Source organism: Drosophila grimshawi, unplaced genomic scaffold (genome assembly GCF_018153295.1).
Source record: "Drosophila grimshawi isolate 15287-2541.00 unplaced genomic scaffold, ASM1815329v1 contig_1377, whole genome shotgun sequence".
In the NCBI taxonomy this organism is placed as follows: domain Eukaryota; kingdom Metazoa; phylum Arthropoda; class Insecta; order Diptera; family Drosophilidae; genus Drosophila; species Drosophila grimshawi.
Genome location: NW_025062900.1, coordinates 18,689,625 through 18,711,809, shown reverse-complemented (window position 1 = coordinate 18,711,809; position 22,185 = coordinate 18,689,625). Strand labels below are relative to the sequence as shown.

At 40.6% G+C, this 22,185-nt stretch overlaps 2 protein-coding genes across 4 annotated transcripts; one reads left to right on the top strand and one right to left on the bottom strand.

Moving 5' to 3' along the window:
- Window positions 1-575: 575 nt before the first annotated feature.
- Window positions 576-12,392, bottom strand: LOC6566632 (protein lev-9). 3 transcript variants are annotated; one of them, XM_032739460.2, is made up of 17 exons: window positions 12,133-12,389; window positions 11,235-11,537; window positions 10,992-11,171; window positions 10,737-10,928; window positions 9,340-9,516; window positions 8,628-8,810; window positions 6,797-7,590; window positions 6,731-6,733; window positions 6,041-6,248; window positions 4,942-5,798; window positions 4,764-4,871; window positions 3,843-4,174; window positions 3,638-3,783; window positions 2,789-2,903; window positions 2,606-2,724; window positions 2,374-2,533; window positions 576-1,710 (listed from the first exon to the last, which is right to left on the bottom strand). In XM_032739460.2, the coding sequence occupies exons 1-17, from the start codon at window positions 12,182-12,184 to the stop codon at window positions 780-782; spliced, it is 4,860 nt and encodes a 1,619-aa protein (XP_032595351.1). In that variant the 5' UTR covers window positions 12,185-12,389; the 3' UTR covers window positions 576-779. The 3 variants fall into 3 exon arrangements, with proteins under 3 accessions (XP_032595351.1, XP_001992849.1, XP_032595352.1); XM_001992813.3 differs by lacking the exon at window positions 6,731-6,733; XM_032739461.1 differs by lacking the exons at window positions 576-1,710; window positions 2,374-2,533; window positions 2,606-2,724; ... (7 more) ...; window positions 6,797-7,590; window positions 8,628-8,810 and adding an exon at window positions 8,947-9,259 and having other exon boundaries at window positions 12,133-12,392.
- A 615-nt stretch (window positions 12,393-13,007) lies between these two features.
- LOC6566631 lies at window positions 13,008-22,177 on the top strand. Its single transcript, XM_001992812.3, has 10 exons — window positions 13,008-13,356; window positions 15,585-15,737; window positions 15,805-16,034; window positions 16,102-17,398; window positions 18,361-18,466; window positions 18,525-19,342; window positions 19,400-20,117; window positions 20,180-20,370; window positions 21,164-21,639; window positions 21,708-22,177. The coding sequence occupies exons 2-10, from the start codon at window positions 15,667-15,669 to the stop codon at window positions 21,926-21,928; spliced, it is 4,128 nt and encodes a 1,375-aa protein (XP_001992848.1). The 5' UTR covers window positions 13,008-13,356; window positions 15,585-15,666; the 3' UTR covers window positions 21,929-22,177.
- Window positions 22,178-22,185: the final 8 nt, after the last annotated feature.

The following is a 22,185-nucleotide window of genomic DNA, read 5'->3' as shown; positions in this document are numbered from 1 at the left end:
CACTCTCGAACGTGGAAAAACAAATGAACGCAAGTCCGCTCGCGTCTCTTTAATCGGAGAGCGGTTCCGTTCCAAACTGAACTAGTTGCGCTGAACGAACGACAAACAATAATAATATTTTGTGTGTGTGTGTGTGTGTGTGACGAAAACAGGTTTGTCATTGTACGCATACATGTAATATCAATAATAAACGCAATGTTTTCCTATTTAAAAAGTGGGCGGTATATTTGAATTTTACCATCAATTTGGTTGATATTGCTTATATTCATGTGTATTAATATTTTTTTAAAATTTAAATATTTAAATTCAAAATTTTAATATTCATTTTGAATATACGAAATATATTTCAAATGATAAAATTTTGCAAATAAAATTGTCAATTATTTTATAATTGTGTTCATATTTTAGTGTAAGAATTCAATGTAAGTAACATGTTAAACGTTCTTCAACCGAAAAAATGTTAAATTGCTGTTATACTCAAAATGGCTCAGCAGCTAAAGTTAAGCATTCAAATAAAATCGATATATCGATGCGCAACTGACTTATTTTTGGCGCCAAATGATGTTGCAGTTTGTTTTTAATATTTGATTGAACATTTATTAATAGTAAAATGACGACAATTACAATTATTATTGAATCGCAAGAATGTCAGTAGTATTAGTAGTAGTATACGTGTGTGTCTGTCTGTTTGTTGAATGTGCATTAGTTCGTAGTACATATGTATTAGTATCACTTTGATTTTAAATTCAAACTTAAAAAAATGTGTGGGGCCAACGCAATCAACCCATGGTGCCCAGATGTTTGTTAGTATTGACGCCGCCGGCGGGTGCATCATTAGTGACACAAGTTGGAATGGCACTCGACCATTTGCCGTTCTTCATGCACTTGAGGACCTTGGAGCCGCGCAGATCTAGGCCGGCGTCGCAGGTGAAGGTGATGCTTTCACCGATGGCATAGTAGAATTTAACGGAGGACATGCGACCGCTGATGGCGGTGCCGGGATACGAGCAGGCCTGCACACACTTGGGCAAACCGCCCGACCAGCGTCCGTTATCCTGACAGGCAATTATTGGCTGACCTTGCATCATGTATTCCGGGTTGCAATTGAATTGGACCACATCGCCGGCACGATACGGTGCCGAGCCCTGGGCGTAACCGTTTTGCGGTGCGCCCGGATTATCGCATTGCACTTCGACACAGGTGGGAAACGGTGTCGCCCATTCGCCCGTAGGCAAACAGATCGCCTCCGTTGGTCCGCGCAATCCGTAACCCGTGGAGCAGGAGAATGCCGCTCGTCCGCCCACCTCACGCGACAGCACCGAGACGCGCGGCGAGCTCACATTGTTCGCCATCAGCGGTATATCGCCGCACTCCACGCTCTCGCAAACCGGCAACAGTGCGCTCCAATTGCCACTGGGCAAGCAAAACAGCTCCGATGCGCCAATCAACGAGTTGCCATTCGAACAGGACAACAGCACGCGTGTGCTCAGCTTCGTATCGTTGGTGTTGACAATCAGGCCCCGTCTTATCGGTATTTCGGGACAGTTGATTGCCTTCACCACTACTTCAACGGCATGCTCATGCCGAGCCGGTGTCATGCACGAATACGAGCCGGAATCCTCGGCAACAGCATCGAATACACTCAGGCGATATTCCAATGTTGAATCGCGTCCCTCATCCGCCTCGGTTACCCAGCCCTCCGTATAGTTTCTGTCGTTCCATTGACGATTCATGTAAATATGTATTAGAAATTGGCATTAGTTTTGGGTATAGTCGTACTTTGCTATAGTGAACATTTACGTTTAAACAAGGCTTTCTGCACTTGGAAAAAAAACCAACTTCAATTTAGAAAATCGCCCCGAATATTAGAAAGGTTTTTTGATCGTTTGAAATAGTTTTTAAATAAAAAAAATATATTTTCCTTATAATAAATAAGGTTTACTCTAAATCGACGAACCCTAATCGCATAGAACTTTTTTATTATTAGGAAATGCATTTCTAAACATTAGAATTGCAAACCCTGATTCTTCGAAAAAATCAGAAAATAATAATGAAATTTGCTGTCGAAACAGCTATATTAGAATTTAGCTAAAATATATTTATATGAATTTATAGATTGTGTAAAATATTTGTAAATGTGAAAACTTAAAATGTAAAAAATCTATTTAGAAAGAATCACATTAGAAATTGGATATATTTTCATCACTGTAATTAAGAAATGCAAACCGTGTTTTTTAGCCATAATTTACTTTCTGAATCGAAAGGTGATTAACACTTGGCCAAATGCTAAAATTCAGATTGAGTTTTTTTCTGTGTGTAATCCCGTTGTTTACTATAGCAAATTGGGACTGTGTTTGTATTGGTGTTACCCACTTGTAGGAATGGCTAACATTCCACTTGGGATTGCCGAAGCGTCGCATCCACAGGCATTCCATGTGCACCGTGGTGCCCGGATAGACAATCAGTTTGCCATTATTGCTCTGGGCAATAGGTCCGTTCTGGTGTCGAAACAGAATTGTGGGCGCCTTCTCCACTGCGATGATGGGTTGGATGAAGTTAGAGGAAAGACATTAGGATTGGAACGGGTACATCACATTGTACCTACTCGCATAGTCATTCTCCTGATTGAGTCCCGAGCACACGGGCTTCGTGTTCGTCCACTCCGAGTGGATGCAGGTCCGATCATGACTGCCAGTCATCGAGAACTTGCCAATGTCGACGCATCTGGAAGAGTTTAGGGTTTTGTGGGGGATTGGAGAGAACGCCCATATATAAGATTCTCATTCACCTGGATATGATTGTTGCGCCGGGCGGAAATTCCACAATATCCTCTCGTATTTCCAGATCATTGTAAAAGCTGACCACATTCGGTTCGTTGTTCTTGAATAAACAGGTGCCATTTTCTATGAAATATTTTAGAATATTAATTTTAACAAGACTTATATGGGACTAATAAATATTAAACGGCTATGCTCGGGTAATAGTTTCTCTTTTGTTTGCTTTTTGCTTCTCTGATTTACAGCTTAGGTTTGATATAATCTAGGTGAAATATGAGAAAGTTATTTGAAACCAAACCAAATAAAATCTAACTTGGAAAAATAAAAAATCCACCTAAATAGATTAGTTTCGATTAAAAAAATCACTGCTAAAATCATGATAATTATCTGATCTATATTAATATACTGGATAAGCACTGTCTCTCATTTCACTGATTAATTACTTGATACTTGAAACTCAATTGGACAAAAATCTAAAGTGCAACTTAGGGATTAAGTTTTCCAAATATTTTCCCTAGTTTTGTGTGTAATTCTCCGAAATATAACTGATATCGGTTAAGTTTTATAAATTATAATAATAATAATATAGATAAACCCATTCAACCGCGATTCTAGAAGCGTCTTGTTTCACTAATTGATTAAGCCAATCGAAGAAAAATATCACGCTTTAAAAAACAAAATGATTTCATAGAATAGTTTTTGCAAATATTTTCCATATTTTTTAAAATAATGGTTATTTTTTTAGGCGACTTTTGGTAAATAATAATAGAATTCCAATTAAATTAAATTTTTCACTAAAATCAGTTCAATTTTTGATCAAGGTCTGATATCTAGTATTATATTGGATAATCCAATCCTACCGCAATTGTAGGAGCGTCCAATCCACTGTCCATTGTCGCAGATGATGCGCCAGGTTTGGCGATCGCCGGCCGCATTGGGAATGCAATTGAAGAAGATCTCTGTGCCGCTGTCGTAGGCGCCATCAATTTCCGCATGATCGGGATTCCTGGAGAGTAACGTTCCGCTTAAAAGATGACTTGCTAATCTCTCAGATGAGACACTCACTTGTAAACCAAGGCACCGTCTGTCAGGCTGGGATGACCGCACATCTTCAGATCGTCGCCATGCTCATCGGTGCCGTTGTCATGATGCTGATGATGCTCGTCCAGCTCATTGTGTTCGAGCCTGCTCCGTACGCTGGTTGTGGGCGTGGGTGTGGGCGTGGCATGCTCCAGCTCCTGGCGCGACTTGCGCAAACCCGACTCGCAGGGTATGCTGGGTGGCGTCAGGTTGCCTTTGTGGCAGGACATCTCAATGGGATTCGCATTCGTGGAGAGCTCACAGCGCACGTTCACCGTGCTTCCATGTCCAATGGTCAGACCAGCTCGATAACCGCCCTGCGAATGGAGTGATTCAAAGTGTACAATTTAGCGGTCAACAAATTGAAAATCTCTGATTCTCTAAGCTGTTCGAGAAGTATTGGAATTAGATTAGATTAAGTATTACAATAGCTAGAAATCATATTCGGACTTTAAGAAAACCTTTTACAAATTATATACATAAATAAACTTCCAAAAATGGAAAAGTCTGATTCCCAAAGGGGAATATAATCGCAAATATTTAAAATATTTGGAAAAATATTCTTCCACAATACATTTTTCAAAAGGATGAATGTGTTATGCATAATTTTTGAAATAAAATCATTCCTAAGTTTGATATACGTATTACATATTTTCCCTAAAGAAATAATCATTGCCTCAAGGATTTTAGCCTTACAGAAAAATATATCTGAAAAATTGTATTTGATTTAATAAAGAATCCTTCGAGAGATAACTAGGTAAATTATTATAATATCTCGTATTTAATGTATAAAAACTTTTAATTGTGTAAGTTTCATCAAAATAGAACCTGAAAATAACTACTATAAATAAATATTAAAGGAAATTGAAATCATTATCGAGCGATGACTGTGAAAGGCCGACTTACATCGTAGATGATGCCCGGAATGTTTGGCAGGGTGCATGGTACCGAGGTGCATTCCGAGAAGGCGTTAACCGACCAGGAGCCATGTGCGCAACGCAACTGAGCAGATCCCTGGATTGGATGATGGTAAACAGGATGACAGATTAGGGGCAGCAGTTTAGAGCCAACTCAGCAAACTCACCTGGGCGTTGAAGCCATCCTCGCATTCCAGTGTGATAAACTCATTGGATTGGACCTCCTCGTAGGTGGAGAGTGGCGTCAAGGAGGGTTTGTCGCTCAGCTGCTTGGTATGCGGCTCCACCTTGTAATACTGGCCGTGCTCGACGGCTGGCACCAGACACGGTGCCGACATACACTTGGGTACATCCGGCTTCCAGATGCCACGGATGCAACGTGCCGTCGCATTCTCGCCCTTGATGTTGAGCTTGAAGCCCGCATTGCATTCCAGTTGGAGCATAATGCCCACAGAGTTGCGGCCCGGCGCCTTGCCCGGCCGTATTGTAGTTATGTTGGCAAACGAATCCCAGTCGAGATCTTCACAGGGTCCGCGCAATCGTTTGCCGTTACCCGCTGCCGCCTTGCCAGCATCGCCGCCATCGCTGCTGTCCACGTCCGCATCTCCGCCGGAAACGATGCTGGAGCTGCGTTTGCGACGACGTCGCATAATCTGCGATTGCAGCTGCTCGATGAGATCACGTGACGCTGCTGACCCACCGAATCTCTGCTCCAACTGGCCACGACTATGCGCATGTGACTTCTGCTTCAGATGGGGCAGGACCAAGGCATTACCACGTTGCTCATCATCCAAGTCAGCTAAGTGCCGTCTTATCGGCTCCGGGTTGTTGGGCTGAATGTACCTGCGTCCTTCCGACACATTGATCTGCTTGTAGCGTCGCTTTTGACCCAGCATCTTGCGCACATAGCGCTGATAGCGCTCCTTGATATTCTGATAGTACTTCGAGTAGGCCAAGTCCAGATCGGACGGACTCAGGTTGAGATTGGCGCTGCGCTTGACACGCTCGTGATCCAATTTCCCAGCTGTTAAAAAAATACAAGCTCAGCATAAAAATATAAAGAATTCTTTTCTTAAGTCAAGTACAAATTTTGTCAATTTTTATAGATCTTTAAATGTTTAAATTTAAGTCTGTTTCCAGCTATGCCAAAATGGAATTTGAGTTATAAATAAAGAATTGCATTTAATACAATTTTACTCTGCAGACTTAGAAATTACAGGATGTTTCACATAGGCAACCAAGACTGTACTTTCGCTGGCAACTCACCCGCTTGTGCGAATTCCTTGTGCTCCGACAACTGTCGTTGAAGTTCCCGTTGACGTCGCAGCAGATAAATGGAGCGCAGTTGCCGCAGTTGCAAGGAGCGACGTCGGCGACGATTCCAGCGCAGACGAGGATGTTGACCGAGGAGACATTGTGGCAGATCCAATGGACGCCACTTGCCACCCACACAGGTGGCGCCTGGCGGACCCACCTACAAAGCAACCAAAACTGATAACCACACTCGGAAAAAAAATCGAACTGAACTTTTAAAAATTATCCTAAAAAACTGGAAAGTTTTCCTTCTTTATGATAATAAATTTTAAATAAAAGCAAACAAACTTCTAATGATTATAAAGGCATTTTTATATAAATATTTAAAAATGCAAATCATAAATCTTAAAAGACATAAAAAAAAACTTTATAAAATTCAGAAACCAGTAATGAAATTTACTTTCTCTGTTTTTATATTACACTTTAAGTAAGTTTTTTCAAATAAAATCTCAAATGTTTTTATGAAGTATTAAAGAACCAATGCTTATAATAATAATAATATAAGTAACAAAGAAGCCAATGTTAAAGTTACTTATGTAAAACTTATGAAAAAAAACACACCGAATATTTTAGAAAATCTTAAATTTAAAAAAAATGTTCATTGAAATTTAGAAAAGGAAAAAAATTGGTTTTCATAAATACTTTCTGAAAAATAAAATAATTCTTGATAATTTGAGTGAGAGAGAAAGAGTTGAATGAGTTGATTACCTCCAGGACGTAGCCCTTGTCGCAGTCGTACATGATCTGCTTGTTGTTGACAATCTTCTTCACATACGGCCTGTAGTCGTAGAGTCCCATGTTGCCCACGAGGAGTACCTTCCCGTTGGGTATGTAGCCGGGGAAGGAGCAGAAGACCTCATCACATTTGGGTGTTTCACCCGTCCAATTGCCAAACGAGCAGGTGAGCACATAATCATGTGGATCTGTGACATCCTTGCCCTCGGGACTGACCAGCTTGAAGCCATCCTTGCACTTGAATCTCGCCTTCATGCCGTGCTCGGTCTTCGGTGCCATCACCATGCCATGCTTCGGTGGCCGCGGCATACTCTTGCAACGGGCGGGCACACAACGGGGTATGATGCTCCAGGTGCCATTATTACAGGTCGGCGGACTCAGTAGGGACACTGGGAACTCATAGTTCTCATCGCACTTCACCTCCAGCGCTGTGCCGTGCTTAACCTTCTCCACTCCGCCCACGATTTGGGTGGGCGATTGCGTAGTGGTTGTGCTTGTCGCCGTGACAATTGTGGTGCCATTCTCATCGACACTAATCTCAATGGGTATGACAAAGCCCTGCGATATGGTGGGCACCACACATGGTGCTAAACACTCCGGCAGCGCATTGCGCCACCTGCCATCGATCTGGCAGACACTCGAGCCCAGCCCGTTGATCAACATTTCCGGCTGACAGCGGAAGATGATGCTGGCACCCAGGCCTGTGCCCGCCTCGATATTCTCAATCCAGCCATTATAAAGCACTCCGGGATGTCCACAGTTGATTTCTGCAAATTAAATCTTATGTCAATTCCCAGTATTGCTTAAAATATTACAAAGTACAAAGTAGCCTGATTTCCAACACGATTTTCAGAATCTGTTTACAAACCTGTCTGAACTAACCAATAATAATTTAATTTCTTATTATAAAACAAATTTAACTGCTGTTTTATAAAGTAAACATAATAATCGTTGGTTCTAGTAAATAATTTTTTAATAACGATTTTCTACAATTTTCGTAAAATATTTCAAGTTGCCACAAATTGTAGTTGATTGCATTTGGAAAACCTCTTTCCAAACGTTTTCAAACTAGGCAAATAATCAATTTAATTTCCAAAATGGTTTTTGAAACTCTAATTATGTTAAAAGTCGAACTGGTAATTGTTAAAGTATATAAAATATCAAGAAAGAATAGCTAGCATTTTACAGACTGAAATTAAAGTGGCGTCATCTAACTTTCAACATAAATTGAACGATTGATATAGTAGTCTATATGATATAGTACTCTTATCCTTCTACAAATTATAGTTATTTGATATAGTGATGCGATTTCATAGTTTTGTTTAATAAATGCAAATTTTAGTCATCTTTCGCTCGATTGTTCCTATGACAGCTATATGATATATTAGACTGATTTTACTGATTAAATGATTTAATAAAAATGTGAGCAACATTATAATACGCAATTATAAGTCGTATATCGCTCCAAAAAAAGTTATTCACACAATAACTCTTCCTCGACCAATCGTTCCTATGGTATCTATATGCTTTAATCATCCAATCTGGCAGAGTTCGACATCTGAACAACCTGCAGCAGAACAATAAGTAAACTGTTATCAAAGTAGCTTAAAACTGAGTCACTAATTCGCATTGAAACTGACAGAAAGTCGGACAAAGCTATACCGACTCGGCTGGTGATGCTGATCGGGAATATATATACATATATATTTTTTAATTGGGGTTGGAGACGTCTCCTTCAATTATTTTTTAGTGAATCACCTGCTGCTGGCAATTTTCTAAATGCTAGCACATATTTATGACTTACCCTTGCAGCTGGGCACAGTGCCGCTCCACTTGGCGCTCGCACCACAGCGGCTGGAGCTCTCGCCGACCAGGGTGTAGCCGTAGCGACACTCGTAGCTGACCACCGAGTTGTAGGCCAGAGTGGTGTAGGTGGCTTTGCCATTCTTGGGATTCTCGGGTGTGGGACACACGACGGAGGTGACCACTAAAGAAGAGATACGTTAAGGGGAGGTGAGGTGATTAGGGGTGGTTTGGGGGGTAGTTGGAAAGCTACCACAAATCTTTAAGAAAACGACTTTCATTCAGGAGGAGCACCGCCAAACAAATAAAACAACTTTTAGTTTTGGTTTTTGTTTTTGTTTTATTTTTTTCTTAAGATTTGTGGTAACTTTTATTTATTCAATAAACATTTAGTGGTAATATGGCCAACAACAACTTTTGCATAAAATTTGAACAATTGGTTTTATTTTGTTTTGGAATGCAGAACAATATTAACAATTGTGGAGTTAGGATCATTGAGCAAACTTGAGCTCGGAACGGTTAGTTTAGTTTAGTTTAGTTTGGTTTGGTTTGGTTTTTGTTGCAACGGAAATTCAAAATTTGGCTCGCTTTAAGACAACGATGCTTGGGTGGTAGTTACATTTGCGCTATCCGCTTTGGGATTGGATAAATTATAAAGACACATAATAAGCACATAAATACTAAGCTCTACAATCGATTGCAATTATACTCACAAACACAAGTGGGCAGCTCCTTGGGCGTCCAGGAGCCATCCGATTGACAGTAGCGCTCATGTTTGCCAACCAGCTCGTAACCAGTGCCACAATTGTAGGTGATCTTGCAACCATAGGTGTAGCATTCTCCGGCATGCCAGCCATATGCCGGATCGGGAGGCTGACCGCAGGAGCGAGCTGAGAAAAGTTTACAAAAGTTTGGCTATAAATATTTATTTAAAAACTAAGTTCACAAAATGTATATTAAACTAACTACATAATATTGAGAATTTTAAGTTTTGCATTTATTATGTTTAAGCAAAAATAATAACATTTTTTTAAAATAATATTTATGCTTTCACTTCTATTTGCATCTTAATTTTATTTAACTCACTTGCAACTAACCTTTTAAGTGAATAAATAAATAAATAATTTAATGTTTGATAATCTCTTTTAATAATCAAAGTATGTTTTAAAAACATATGTTAACTATTTAATGCAGTGTTCTTAAAGCAAGAATTTATTGTCAATGCTTGAGTCAATATAAATGATATAAAAGATACGAATTTAATTATAAAAAGAGGAAATCAATCAATAAATTAATCATTCTCTTAATTGTCATTTGATGTTTGTATTTCAAAACGTTGATATAAATTAATTAAATAATATTAAATAAATCAAATTCGAGTGCTCTTATTTTTTATTTTCAATTTTCTACCGTTTAGTTTGCAATTTTAATTTTAATTAAATTTGTTGTTTTAATTTATATTTTTCTTAAATTTGTGCTCTGTTTTTAGTCAAGATTACATAGCAAATATGTAATCTTCATTAGACTTCTATCATCTGCACTATATATAATCTATGATCAATATTTCTAAATAATATACTTAATATTAATATTTTATATTTTAGTCAATATAAATGTAACTCATTTTGAGAGCATTCTTTAAGCAATTGATATAAAATGTTAGCAACATTTTGTTTTTAATAAAATTAATTAAATAATTACTTGGCAGTTATTTAATTAAAAATCATATTTATAATTGATATGAATTATAATTAAAAGCATGGCAAAAACAAATTAAATAATAAATAGAAAGCTTCGATATTTAGGTCTTTATTTATTGTCGTCTGCTACAAATACTTAAAATAAAAATAAATTACATTAAACTTAATTTAATACTGATGTCTTTTGAATTTAAATGGGGAAAAAATCAAAATAAAATCGAGTATTTATGCAATGCACATTTAAAAAACAATTTTAAATCATTTAAATTAATTAATAATTATATTTATGCTTATGGAATTGAAATTAAAAAATAAACAAGTTCAAAACATTTTTATTAATTTTTGGATAAATTTCCGGGGCTAACAGTGATCGTGAGTGGACTTTCCATTACGGTTTCCATTACACTTACGTTCACATTGTATATCCGGTCCGTACCAGCTGGCCTGGTTATCGATGGCCAGGCACTTGGCACGCGGAAACCCATTGGTCACATAACCTGTGTGGCAATGATACTGCACCGTGGAGTCCAAATCGAAGGTTTCCTGTTCCGGCAAAGCCGAATTGCGGGCATGCTCAATCTGCGGCGGCTTCAGGCAGTAGACTGCAATGGAGCAAAATCCATCGGATAACTATATATATTGGCCAGAGATAGAGGCAAACTTACTGTTCTGCTTGCAGGCGGGCTCGGCGCCGGCCCAGTTGCCATCAGCCTGGCAGAGTCGACTCTGGAGTCCAACCACATGATAGCCGTGCGGACAGGCGTACGAAGCCCGAGCGCCAAAGTGCCGTCCGGCTACAGTCACCTGACCCAGACTGGGCTGGGCAAGTTCCGGGCATTCGCGATCTATGCCCGAGAACAATTGAGAATTCAAATAGCTAAATGGATGGGGGTTAGTTGAATGCTTACCCGGCTTGATGCAGGAATTGCCACAGACGCCATCGCATAGGCATTTCTTCTTCTTACTCTTGCAATCCTCATCGGAGGAGCATTTGCGCAAACACTTCTGGCCCAGCAACGTGGCCTGCTCCTCATCCCGTGGACACTCCGTTGAGGGTGAATTGCGTGGATTCTTATAGACACGCCCATCATCATCGGACTCTAATGATTCATCGCCCTCATCCCAATCATCATCATCATCATCCTGTTGCGGTATCTCTGTGGTGCTCGATGACGCACTGGACACGGTGGTGACCGTGGGCACGGAAATGACTTAAATATTTTCCATTTTATAGAGAAATAGAAAAATGTTTTTTAGAAATGCATTAACTGAAAAAGATGCTGAGCTGTCCTTGATAACTAAACTAAGCTATTTTCTTTACAAAATTCTAAAGGAATTTTTTTTCTAAGTGTAATCAGCTGTCATCCCAAAGCCAGCCAGAGTCCCTCCTCCCACACCCAACTTCATTTGCCATTATTTGCACATTTGTTTTGATTCTCGCTTCGCACACTCAAACAGTTGTTGGTGGGGTGGGGGGTTGGATGGGGGCTGCTCGACTCACACACAAAAACATTGACCCATTTGTGTTGACGTCTGCTCCACATGCCAGCCAGCCAGCCAGCCAGCCAATCCACTCAGAGTCAGTCAGTTAGTCAGTCAGTCAGTTGGTCGTTTGCTGTCCATGCAGCATTTGGAGCCTGCGCAGTTGATCAGTTGCTTATATAACACCAGCCAGCATATATACATTTTTCAGTTTTGCAAACAAGATTTTCATTGTTTGATTTTTTTTAGCCACAACTGACTTAAACAAAATTAAGTAACAACTATGCATGCAATTATTAAAATGCTTTGCTTGCACTCAATCACCTTTGTAGACGAGTATTGTCGTCACCAGAAACTGCAGCAGCAGTCGATTCATTTTGAGTGCAGTGTATTTCAAAATTGTTGTTTGTCCAGTTGGGTTTGCTTTATTATTTGTATTAGCTTTACATCTGTAGCATTTTGTATTTTGTATTTTTACTAATTCTTTTTTGTATATATTTTTTATTTTTTTGCTTCTGCTTTTGCGAATTTTTTGAGACGGAGTTGGGTATTTGCAAACTGCACGCTTTGGCGGAACAACACGAAATGCAATCCAGCTGCTGGAATTTTTGGTCCTTTTGCTCATCTTGCTCTTGCTCTTGCTTGTGACAGTTACCATTGCAGAGATACAGAGAGAGAGAGAGTGAGAGAGAGAACGAGAGCTCAGCATCACGCATTTTGACAGGCACAGGATGCGATTGGATGCTTCTCAGCGGGGTTGTGTCCACGCTAAATGCGTACAAATATCCCAAAAGGTTTTTTTTAAGGGAATGCAAAAATATAGCAACAATTTTAATTGATTTTATTTGGCTAAGTAAGTTTTCTATGTGTTCTGGCAGTTCCTTAATAACAAATAAAATGGTAATTTTCTGCCATTTTTAACGGTCGCATTCGAAAGTGTTGTTGGTTTTTTCTTTTACTTTCTACTACAGTTTTCCTCAGCGGCGTGCAGCCCTCGCCAAGAACTTGGGAGAGCATGAAAGCTTTCGCTTGAAGCTTTCGCCAAACGCTGCGTTGTTGTCGTGAAATTTTCCAACTCTCGCAGGCAGAACGACGCACGGCACGGAGCCCAACGCACAATACGGGAAAAACTATCCGAAAAACGCGCACAAGCCAAAACGAAAAGAAAAAAATAGACAGACACACACACAAAAAAAAGGCAGCAAAAAATAAAAAAATAACGTACACAATATTTTTTTGTTTTTTATTGTAGACGAAAATGTCTTGGTGCAAATGTGTTAAAGTAAAACGTTTTGATTAAGCAATTAATTGAGTGTGTTGCGGCTGCTGCTGTTGGCTGTGCATAAAAAAAAAGCCAAGAAAAGAAAAGAAAAGACAAAACAACAACAAATAACGGCAAGTGCAAGTGCAGTGGGTGGAAATGTTTTAAATTCGTTCGTCGCTTTGGGTTCGGTTCGGGTGGCAGCGGTTAGCGGTTAGCGGGCAGCGGGCAGCGAACGGTGCAAGGGGTGTGTGCGGGGCACGCGTGCGAAAAGCGCGTAAAGAAAAGTAAGTGTCAGAATTTGTGTATTAAAATAAATCAAATAACCAACTAAGCGATGCATACACACACACACAAGTACACCCCCCCCCCCCCCCCACACACACACATAATCGAGCACACACACACACATAAATGCGAGCAGTGTAAGTGGCATATGCGCAAAAAAAAAAGAAGAAAAAAAATAGAAACATTATTATTAAAGGAATGCTTTGACACATTAATTGCTATTGAGAAATTTCGAAAGCAGCGAAAAAATGTGCGACAAATGCGCGACAATATGTCGAACCAAATGAAATCAAAAAAAAAAGAAATAAATAAATTCAAAATACATACATATATTATATATGCAGCTGTATGTATGTATGTATGTACATGATGTAGATACATATGTATGTATAATTGAGTTTATTTATAGAGCAAAACGAAAAAAGCAACAACAGAACCAAAACCAAAAAAAAAGCGTAGCGCGATTGAAAATATTTTGATATCCAATAAATATTTAACAAAAAATAAAAAAAAATAACGAAATGGAATAAGATGTTTGAGACCTTTGCATTCGACTGGGGTGTATAGAGAAAGGGTGAGGAGATTGGAGGGGAGGTGGGGGACAGCAGCCGTTTGCGCGTCAACAATTTTCAAGCGTGTACACAAAAATCCAGAAAGCCAAGACCAGAACAGACCAACAAACCAACCACCCACCGAGGCGGCCACTTGATTAACGCCAATGCCAATTCAAACGCAGGAAAATCTCTATAAAAGTTCACCAGAGAGCATGCGTTCAGCGAGCTTTTACTCGCTCTCTCTCTCTCTCTCTGCACTCTATCTCTCTCTCTGACGCTCTCCCTCTCCCTCCCTCACTTTTCAAACAGGACGAGCATTTTCTCATTTTGTTTTTGTCATTGACCTGTTGTGGATTCAAATGTATTCCGAAGCAAATGTGACACAAATATTCCAAGTACATGTTTAATATTTAAATAGACTTGTTTCTGCTTGTCAAATTTGTAAGTGTTTTTTGTTGTTGTTGTTGTTCTTAATATTAACGAATTAACTACTGGAATTGAGAGCCACCTCCACTTTCGAGTGTGTGTGTGTGTGTGTCTGTCTGTGTGTGTTTTTATGTGTACCTGGCGTAAAATTCAAGCCTAGGCAATTTCCGTGCACAGCCAGCAGTTAATCGATATGGGGGCACTCCAAGTGCCCCAAGCAAACATAATATACAAGAGAGATACACTCTGCATATGAAGCAGACGCTTAACACCAAGGTTATTCCACAGCACAGCCTACATTTGGCATTTCCTTGAACATCATCTACTGCGGCAGACTTTTTGGTTGCTTGCCTCGGCAAGCTTAGCATTCACTTAAAGTGCCACTCGACGTTGCTGTTTTCTCTCCAACTACTTGGTAAAATCTCTTAAGCATCTCATCTGCCTGGCTAAAATATATTTGGGTAAAACAGTATGTAACAGGCAGCGGTAAGAGATAAGGAATCCAAATCCAAGATCAAGTCGATCTCTGAGACTATAAAAGCCAGAGTCTTACAGATTGGTATGGAAGTACTCATGTATCATGCGATACTCCAGTTTATTTAATTTTAACGATAAATGCATCATTCTAATGTATATAGCATTCTAATTTATCAGAAATATACTACCAATATTATATATAATAATAATATATACAAACTTCGCTCAAATGTGAATATTTCACTAAAAGTCGCTTAAGAAACGCAGATTTTGTTAACATAAACTTATTTTCATATTGAAGAAACTACTATGAACAAGTCTAATGTGTATTTTACAGCTGTGTGCAGGGTATCTACTAGTCGAGCCGACGTGCCTAACTGATAAATGTTTGCCTTTAAGAAAATAAGAATTTCAAATGCAATTACAACTTTGTTGCTTCTTTAACTATACAAAAAACCTCTCTTATTGTCTAAACAATTTGCAAGTTAGTATTTTATTTGCTTATATTGCGATTTTATCTATAATTTTCTAGTTCCCATCAGCTTTTAATTGTGTAAACTGGAAAATGTTAGATAAAATCAGCATTGGTCTACAGGGAAAAAACATTCTTAATAACTCTAAGGACTTTTAATTATTTATTTAATGTTAGCTAATATCAAAAGTACTAAAAGTAAAAATCAATGAAAATAAACTAAAAACATTAACTAAAACGGACATTTTTATAATTCATGCACAAAACTTATTCAGTTTATTAATTTTCTTCATTTCAGGACACTAGACGTCAATTTGAAGTTAACAAAACTTGAACCAAAACCACTAAACTTTAATTAAAAAAGAAAAATAAAATTAAAAATGGGCAACGTGTGCAGCTCCGGGCAAAAGAAGAAAAAGGACAAGGACAGCGGTTCCGAGAAATCAGATGAGTAAGTCGAAAAACCCCTCAAAAATCGCATAAAAACAAAAAAACTATATTTAAAACTCAATGCATAGTTCCCCACCTTATGAGGAGGCCAGTGGCGATAAGAAGGACACACTGCTTCCCAGCAGCACCAAGGCTAATGACATCAATGAGAAGCGAGCACCGCTGGCCGATGTGGAGGCGCTGCCGGACACAACCCAGCTGAGTGACACAAATGGCCAACAGCAGCAACAGCAGCAGCAGCAGCAGCAGTCACAACTAAATCAGACAACACAGTCCAAGTCCAATGCACTGGAGAAGGGTGAGCATTTAAAGAGAGCGAGAGTTCTTGAACTGAGATTAATCCATATTCCGTAACCATATTGCAGACTCCAACAGCACCACACCGCAGGGGGCGCAGGCGCCTAGCGATGTGTCAACTTCTAGTCCGGCACTGGGTAATCTGTGCATGCTGCAGGGCAAACCGCCGCCCGGCCGTAAGATTGAACGGGACAAGAAGATTGTCATCTATATACTGGCGGACAACAGCACCGAGTACAAGAAGCACAAGCGTGTCATCTACAGTCTGTACAAACATTTCAAGAGCAAGTGCCAAAGCAAGGGATTCGATTTCATCATTGCTGATGTGCATGACAGCGATACGTTGGCAAAGGATGCAACATCAGCGGCATCGGCGTTGCTGGAGCAAACGAATGGCAATGCCAAGAAGGATTTCTCTCGGCTGCAGGAGGTTAAGCGCTGGACGCAAACACCGCTCGAGGCACAGGGTGGCCACGAGGAGGCAGCCAATTGTCTGTGCGAGATAACGCGCCACGTTGCCTCCGCCTATATCATACCGGTGCTCTTCCTTGGCTCCACACTGGGCACACCCATGTTGCCGCTGACGATCGAGAGTCAGGACTTTACCTCGGTGCTGAGTGCGGCCAGTGATGCCGAGAAACTGTTGCTGGAGAAATGGTATACCATCGATAATTCGTATCAGCCGATGTGCCATCGTCTCTACACCCAGCAGATCGATCCGTATTCCACCCAGGTCAATGGGGAGTTAAATGAACTGCTTGCCGTGCTGTTGCGTTTATTCTCGGATGATGTCAAGGACTCGTATCTGACCACTGTTGTCGAGCAGGAGATTAACAATACGGTCCTCATGAGTCAGGAGCTGGCCAAACGTTGCATTTGGATACAGACCGGTGCGCATTACTCCCGGGCACCGGACAATGCCACCCAGCTGGAGCTGGAGGTGTTGCGTCGCATCACACGCATCTATGCCGAGCTCAAGAGTCAGCTGTGCGAGAAGAATCTGATTCGCATGTTGCCCACCATGAACATCCTGGACGATGAACTGTCCGCGGTGATTGAGAGTCTGCTGGACAAATCGCTGGCGGGCATCTTTGAGGAGCATCAGCAGAAGAGCATACCCAACAACACGCTGGGCGTGGATCGTGTGCTGCTCGAGGAGCTCCAACTGATTGGACACTATTCCAAGCTGCTCGCCCAAAACTCGGCCAATTTCGACATCATGAACGATGTGAAGCGCTATATTCGAGATGCCACCACTCAGCCACTGATTGTCTCTGGTGCAAGGGGGTGTGGCAAGAGTGTGCTCGTCTCCAAGATCATGGAGAACGTGCATCGATGGAAGCCAGAGGCTCAACTGGTACTCAGGTGAGTAGCGATTACTCAGACTTTTAGAGCAGAAACGAAATCGTCAATTCAACATTTCCATTATCATTATCATTATTTCCAATAAGTCCAATGAAATATATTTAAATATCATAAAATTATTATTTTAATTTAAATATAAGAAAGGAAATCAGAAATTCGAAATTTTCATTATAATTATCATCATTATCAATAATCATCATCATTTCCATTAATTTCACTAGAATATATTTAAATATTATGTAATTATTTTAATTTAAATATAATAGTAGAAATATTTAAATATTTTAAAGGTATTAATAATAATTAATATTTTGAGCTGTGGGACTTTAATTAAATATTTGGAATTGTTAAACTTAAATATTTTCTAGGTCCTGAGTGGGATTTTTATGTGTTGGGATCAGTTTACATATTAATAACTCCATTTTTTTATTATTTATATTTTACATGTCATATTAGTTTTTACATTTTAAAGATTAATTGTTGATTTTAATTGTAAACCAATTATTTTTAGTTTATTTAATTTTTTAATATTCTATACTTCTATTTAAATTGTATCCTTTGGATATGCCATATCTATTGTTATAAAAATTGTTTTGGTCAAATAAATGAAGTCTTACTCGTAATGCTTAAATATATAGTCTAAGAAATTTGTAAAGAGTAAAATATAGTTTTGCTAACTTTGTGAAATTAGAAATTTCTAATTTTGAAAGAAACTTCCAATTAAATATAATTATATCGTAATGAAAAGGATAAGTACTAATCCATAACAGAAGAGATGTAAACTTCTTTGAAGTAATCCTTTAAGAAAAATTCAAGAACAGAACATTTTAATCCAATTTATTTGATTAGAGAGAAAGTTAACCAGTTTAAAGTACTGCTAAAATATAAATAGAAAATTAATAGTAAAAATAAGTTCTAAAATGATAATTCCTAAATGAAATTTTTCGTTTTTATTTGTATAGATATGCCAATTTGAGCGCACGCTCCTCGGACTTGACATCGCTGCTGGGTTCCATTGCCAATCAGATGTCGGTGCTGGAAACAGGCCAACAGTGCCATGTGCTCCACGTAAGTAGCCTGATTATATGGATTGATGTACTACAAGTCTAACTTAAATCTCGTATAGACACTGGAAGCTTATGCTGGCGTCATACGGGAGATCTTGGGCAGGCAGCAGCGCTTCTTTGTGCTGATCATTGACGGATTGGATGAGCTGCAGCGGGATGCGGCACTGGATTGGCTGCCACTGCAGCTGGGCAGCTGCGGCAAGCTGATTTTGACAGTCAGCGAGATGGAGGATGAGGATGCCGCCAACGCCGGCGCTGACGGTGACGAATCCTTTGATATGCTAGCCGCGCTGGCGCAGCTGGGCATTCCACCACGCTGCTTCCTGCGGCTGCGCCAATTCACCGAACGCCAGTGGCACGATATACTCAGCTCCGGTGGCGGTGATTTCTATGCGGCCAATGGTGCCCTCAAGCTGCCCGACGATTGGAAATCGCTGCATGGCAAGACACCCTATCATGCCAAGTCGCTGTGGTGGCTGGCCTGGTTGGGGCATGTGGCACAGCCGATAAGCGAGATTGGTGACATCTCCAGCAAGATACTGCAGGTGCTGGAGAGTAAATTTGCGGCGGATCAAGTGGAACTGTTGCTACTCATCGTGCGGTTGTCGCCGTGGGGCATCCGTGAGAGCGATTGCCTGGGCGTATTTCAAAAGATCACACAACTGGAGGCGCAGGTCGTCTTCAAGATCTGGTCCAAGTTCTGCTGGCTGATGGGACCAATGCTTTTAGGTCTTAAGAATATTAGGATAGCGGACAGAAGCTTCGGACGCGCCGTCCTGGCGAGGTATGCGCAGAAGCAGTGGCTGGTACATGAAGCGCTGCGCGACTACTTCGACCGGCAGGACAGCGAGTTCAAGGGTAGCGCGACGGCCAAAACGTAAGTCCAAGCCCATCATTCCAGCTTCCATCCTAATCCTTGCCTCTATTTTTTTAGCTACAACTACCAGAAGTACTTAAAACTGCCTTATCATCATTTCTGTGCTGTTATCGAGGATAAGCCGGCGCCGCACAAAATCGACATACTCTTCAATTGCTTCTATTTTACGGATCTGCAGTGGATAGCGAACAAGGTGCATGCAACGGGACCGGAGCATCTAATGCACGACATCCTCCATGCCGAATGGTTGGCGGGCCTCAATGGATCCAATGGCTATGTGCATATCAATTTTCTAAAGCACTTCCTTGTGCGTTATCTGCACGAGCTGAGCTACGATGGCCAGCAATTCTATACGCTTATGAAGTACTATCTGAAGTCGCGCTTCAAGGACGCTTCAACGCTCAAGGATGATGAGAAGATACGATCGTGGTGGGAGCACACCAATGAACTGGAATTCGCCTTCCTCGAGATACTCAACGCCGATCTGGATGCCACCGACACTGACACTGCTACTAATGCTACTGATGACAATGGCAAACCATTGGTCCGAGGCTATGATGTGCTGATGAATCTGCCGCAGCCGGGCTGCTATGTGGCATCATTGTGCACGGAACGTGCGGAGATTTGCATCTGGGATGTGAAGAACTGTTGTCGCATCCGTGAACTCCAGGGCATACAGCAGCCGACGGCCATGTGTCCAGTGGGTAACTATGAGGCAGCTGTGCTCTGTCGTCGCGAAATACGTGTCATTAATCTGGACGAGGGCAAGTTCAAGGTGAGGCTCTCAACTAGACTACTAAAGGACATATCAATATTACCTATCGATTTATGGCACAGGTCACACTGAAGGGCGTAATGAACCAGAAGATGCCCTACTTTGGTCTGCACGATCAGAATCACTTGGTTTGTCTGTCGCGCAATCGCATGTATGTCAATCTCATGAATCTGGAGTCGGGCGATTGTGTGACCACCTTCAAGGCGGGCGAGGATCGTTTCCTCAACTCGCTGCTCGTCTCGGGCGATGGACGGTGAGTATACTGAATTTATTTAGGTTTACATTAGAGTATTACAGATTAAAGTAGCATATATCTTAGGGGTTTCCCTAGGTTAGTTTTGTTGACGATTGACAGACTGAAACAAAAACGATAATTCTGCTAACTGCGCTAGATTGATCAGAATAAATATATATATATATATATAGATAGAATATATGTAGATTGGTTAGAAACGTTGCTTAATCTCTGCCTGGCAAGTGCCGGAGAGGAGCACAAGAAGTGTTCAGGAGATTTCCCTTTGTGCAACAGAGATTACACAGTTCTCTCTTCTACTATGTTTCGTATTTATCTTGGGACAGGTTTGGCGTTAAATTTGCTGCTCTTTATAAGTAGATTACAGGTAGCCAGGCGTATACATAGACCTACCTTATCTGGGAGGAGGGGTAGAGTAGTCTATATCCTGCAGCTGATAAGGCACCCACATCAGGTTAATTAAAAGCTGCTTTGTCAACTCGTTTAGAGATTTGATATCTAATCGCTAATCGATTTGGTAGCAGCTTGGCTATTTATATACATATATTGACATTGCACGGCATCGTTGAATTTGGAGCTCTTTAGGCAAGTCAATCCCTCGATTTCAATCAGAAATAATAGCTTAATATCACTTCCGATTGATATATACGTCATTGCTTCGGAAGACTAAAATATATCTGTATATATTTAATTGCTCAGAGAAAACGCCTGCGTCTATTTGGCTGTTTAGATTTGAGCCATCTGTGAAGAAGATCGATTTCTTATTTCTAATTATTGGTCATCAATTTTGCAGCATTCTCGTTTGCGGCGATGAGACACAGAAGCCGTTCCCGTTGCTCGTCTGGCATTTATCGCAACGGAAGCTGCTCTACGATCTGCGAATTCCGCATCATGATTTCGTCACATCGCTATCGGCGATCACACACGAGGGCTCCTACGTGTGCGTGGTGGCCAAGGAGCTGAACGAGCCGAGTACGCCAAATTTCATTGTTGTCTACGATCTGCAGAGCGGCACTCTCTTCAAGAAATGGAAGCCCACCTGCAACACGGTTGCCCTGGCCATATCCCAATTGAATGCGTGCGTCATTGCCGGTCTGGAGGATGCCAAGATTATGATATGGGATCTAGTCACCGGCAATTGCAAATGCACACTCATTGGCCACAATGCACCAGTCACCTTCTTGAAGTTGGATCCGTTGGGCAAGGTGCTGATGTCGTATGACAAGGAAGGGCGCGACACAGCCATACGCATGTGGGAGTTGAGCACAGGTAAGCAGAAACCCACAAAAAATCCAAGTGGCATTTTCACTCAATTTCGTTTGTTTTTGCCAAATCAGCCAAATCGCTGGCCGTTTTCAAGCCACCGGCACAGATCAGCACCTGCGAGATACTGCCAAGTGGTGCGTTTGCTGTGCTCGCTCTCAAGGATCGCAATGATCTGTTGACGCTGGCGCTGAAGAACTATGCCGGCAACAGTGCCAACGCCTTGGAGGATGACTGCGGCACCTTGTACGGCAATCCCGACAACCAGCACAAAGTCTTCAACTTGAGTAATTAAATGGAATGAATCAATTAACTTTAGATATCATTATTCAAATTAAAACATACACTTATGATAAATGACAAAACCAAAAACCAAAATACCAAAAAAAAAACCCAATTATAATTCTGAATTATAGTATACTAAAAATATCACAAGAACAAAAGCAAGAACTTCTCATGCATAAATTCATTAGACGTATTATTCTTTAAAACACTTACCAGATGTACAAAATGCTAAACAAACACACAAAACAAAAAAACAATCTTTACAAA

Excerpts from the sequence above, each read along its gene's own strand:
- LOC6566632 (XM_032739460.2), bottom strand. The coding sequence starts at position 12,184 with ATGAATCGACTGCTGCTGCAGTTTCTGGTGACGACAATACTCGTCTAC. Across the intron at positions 11,172-11,234 it reads CAATTCCTGCATCAAGCCGG|ATCGCGAATGCCCGGAACTT; the intron begins GTAAGCATTCAA and ends TCTCGGGCATAG. Across the intron at positions 9,517-10,736 it reads ACCGGATATACAATGTGAAC|CTCGCTCCTGCGGTCAGCCT; the intron begins GTAAGTGTAATG and ends AACTTTTCTCAG.
- LOC6566631 (XM_001992812.3), top strand. The coding sequence starts at position 15,667 with ATGGGCAACGTGTGCAGCTCCGGGCAAAAGAAGAAAAAGGACAAGGAC. Across the intron at positions 15,738-15,804 it reads GGTTCCGAGAAATCAGATGA|TTCCCCACCTTATGAGGAGG; the intron begins GTAAGTCGAAAA and ends CTCAATGCATAG. Across the intron at positions 16,035-16,101 it reads GTCCAATGCACTGGAGAAGG|ACTCCAACAGCACCACACCG; the intron begins GTGAGCATTTAA and ends ACCATATTGCAG.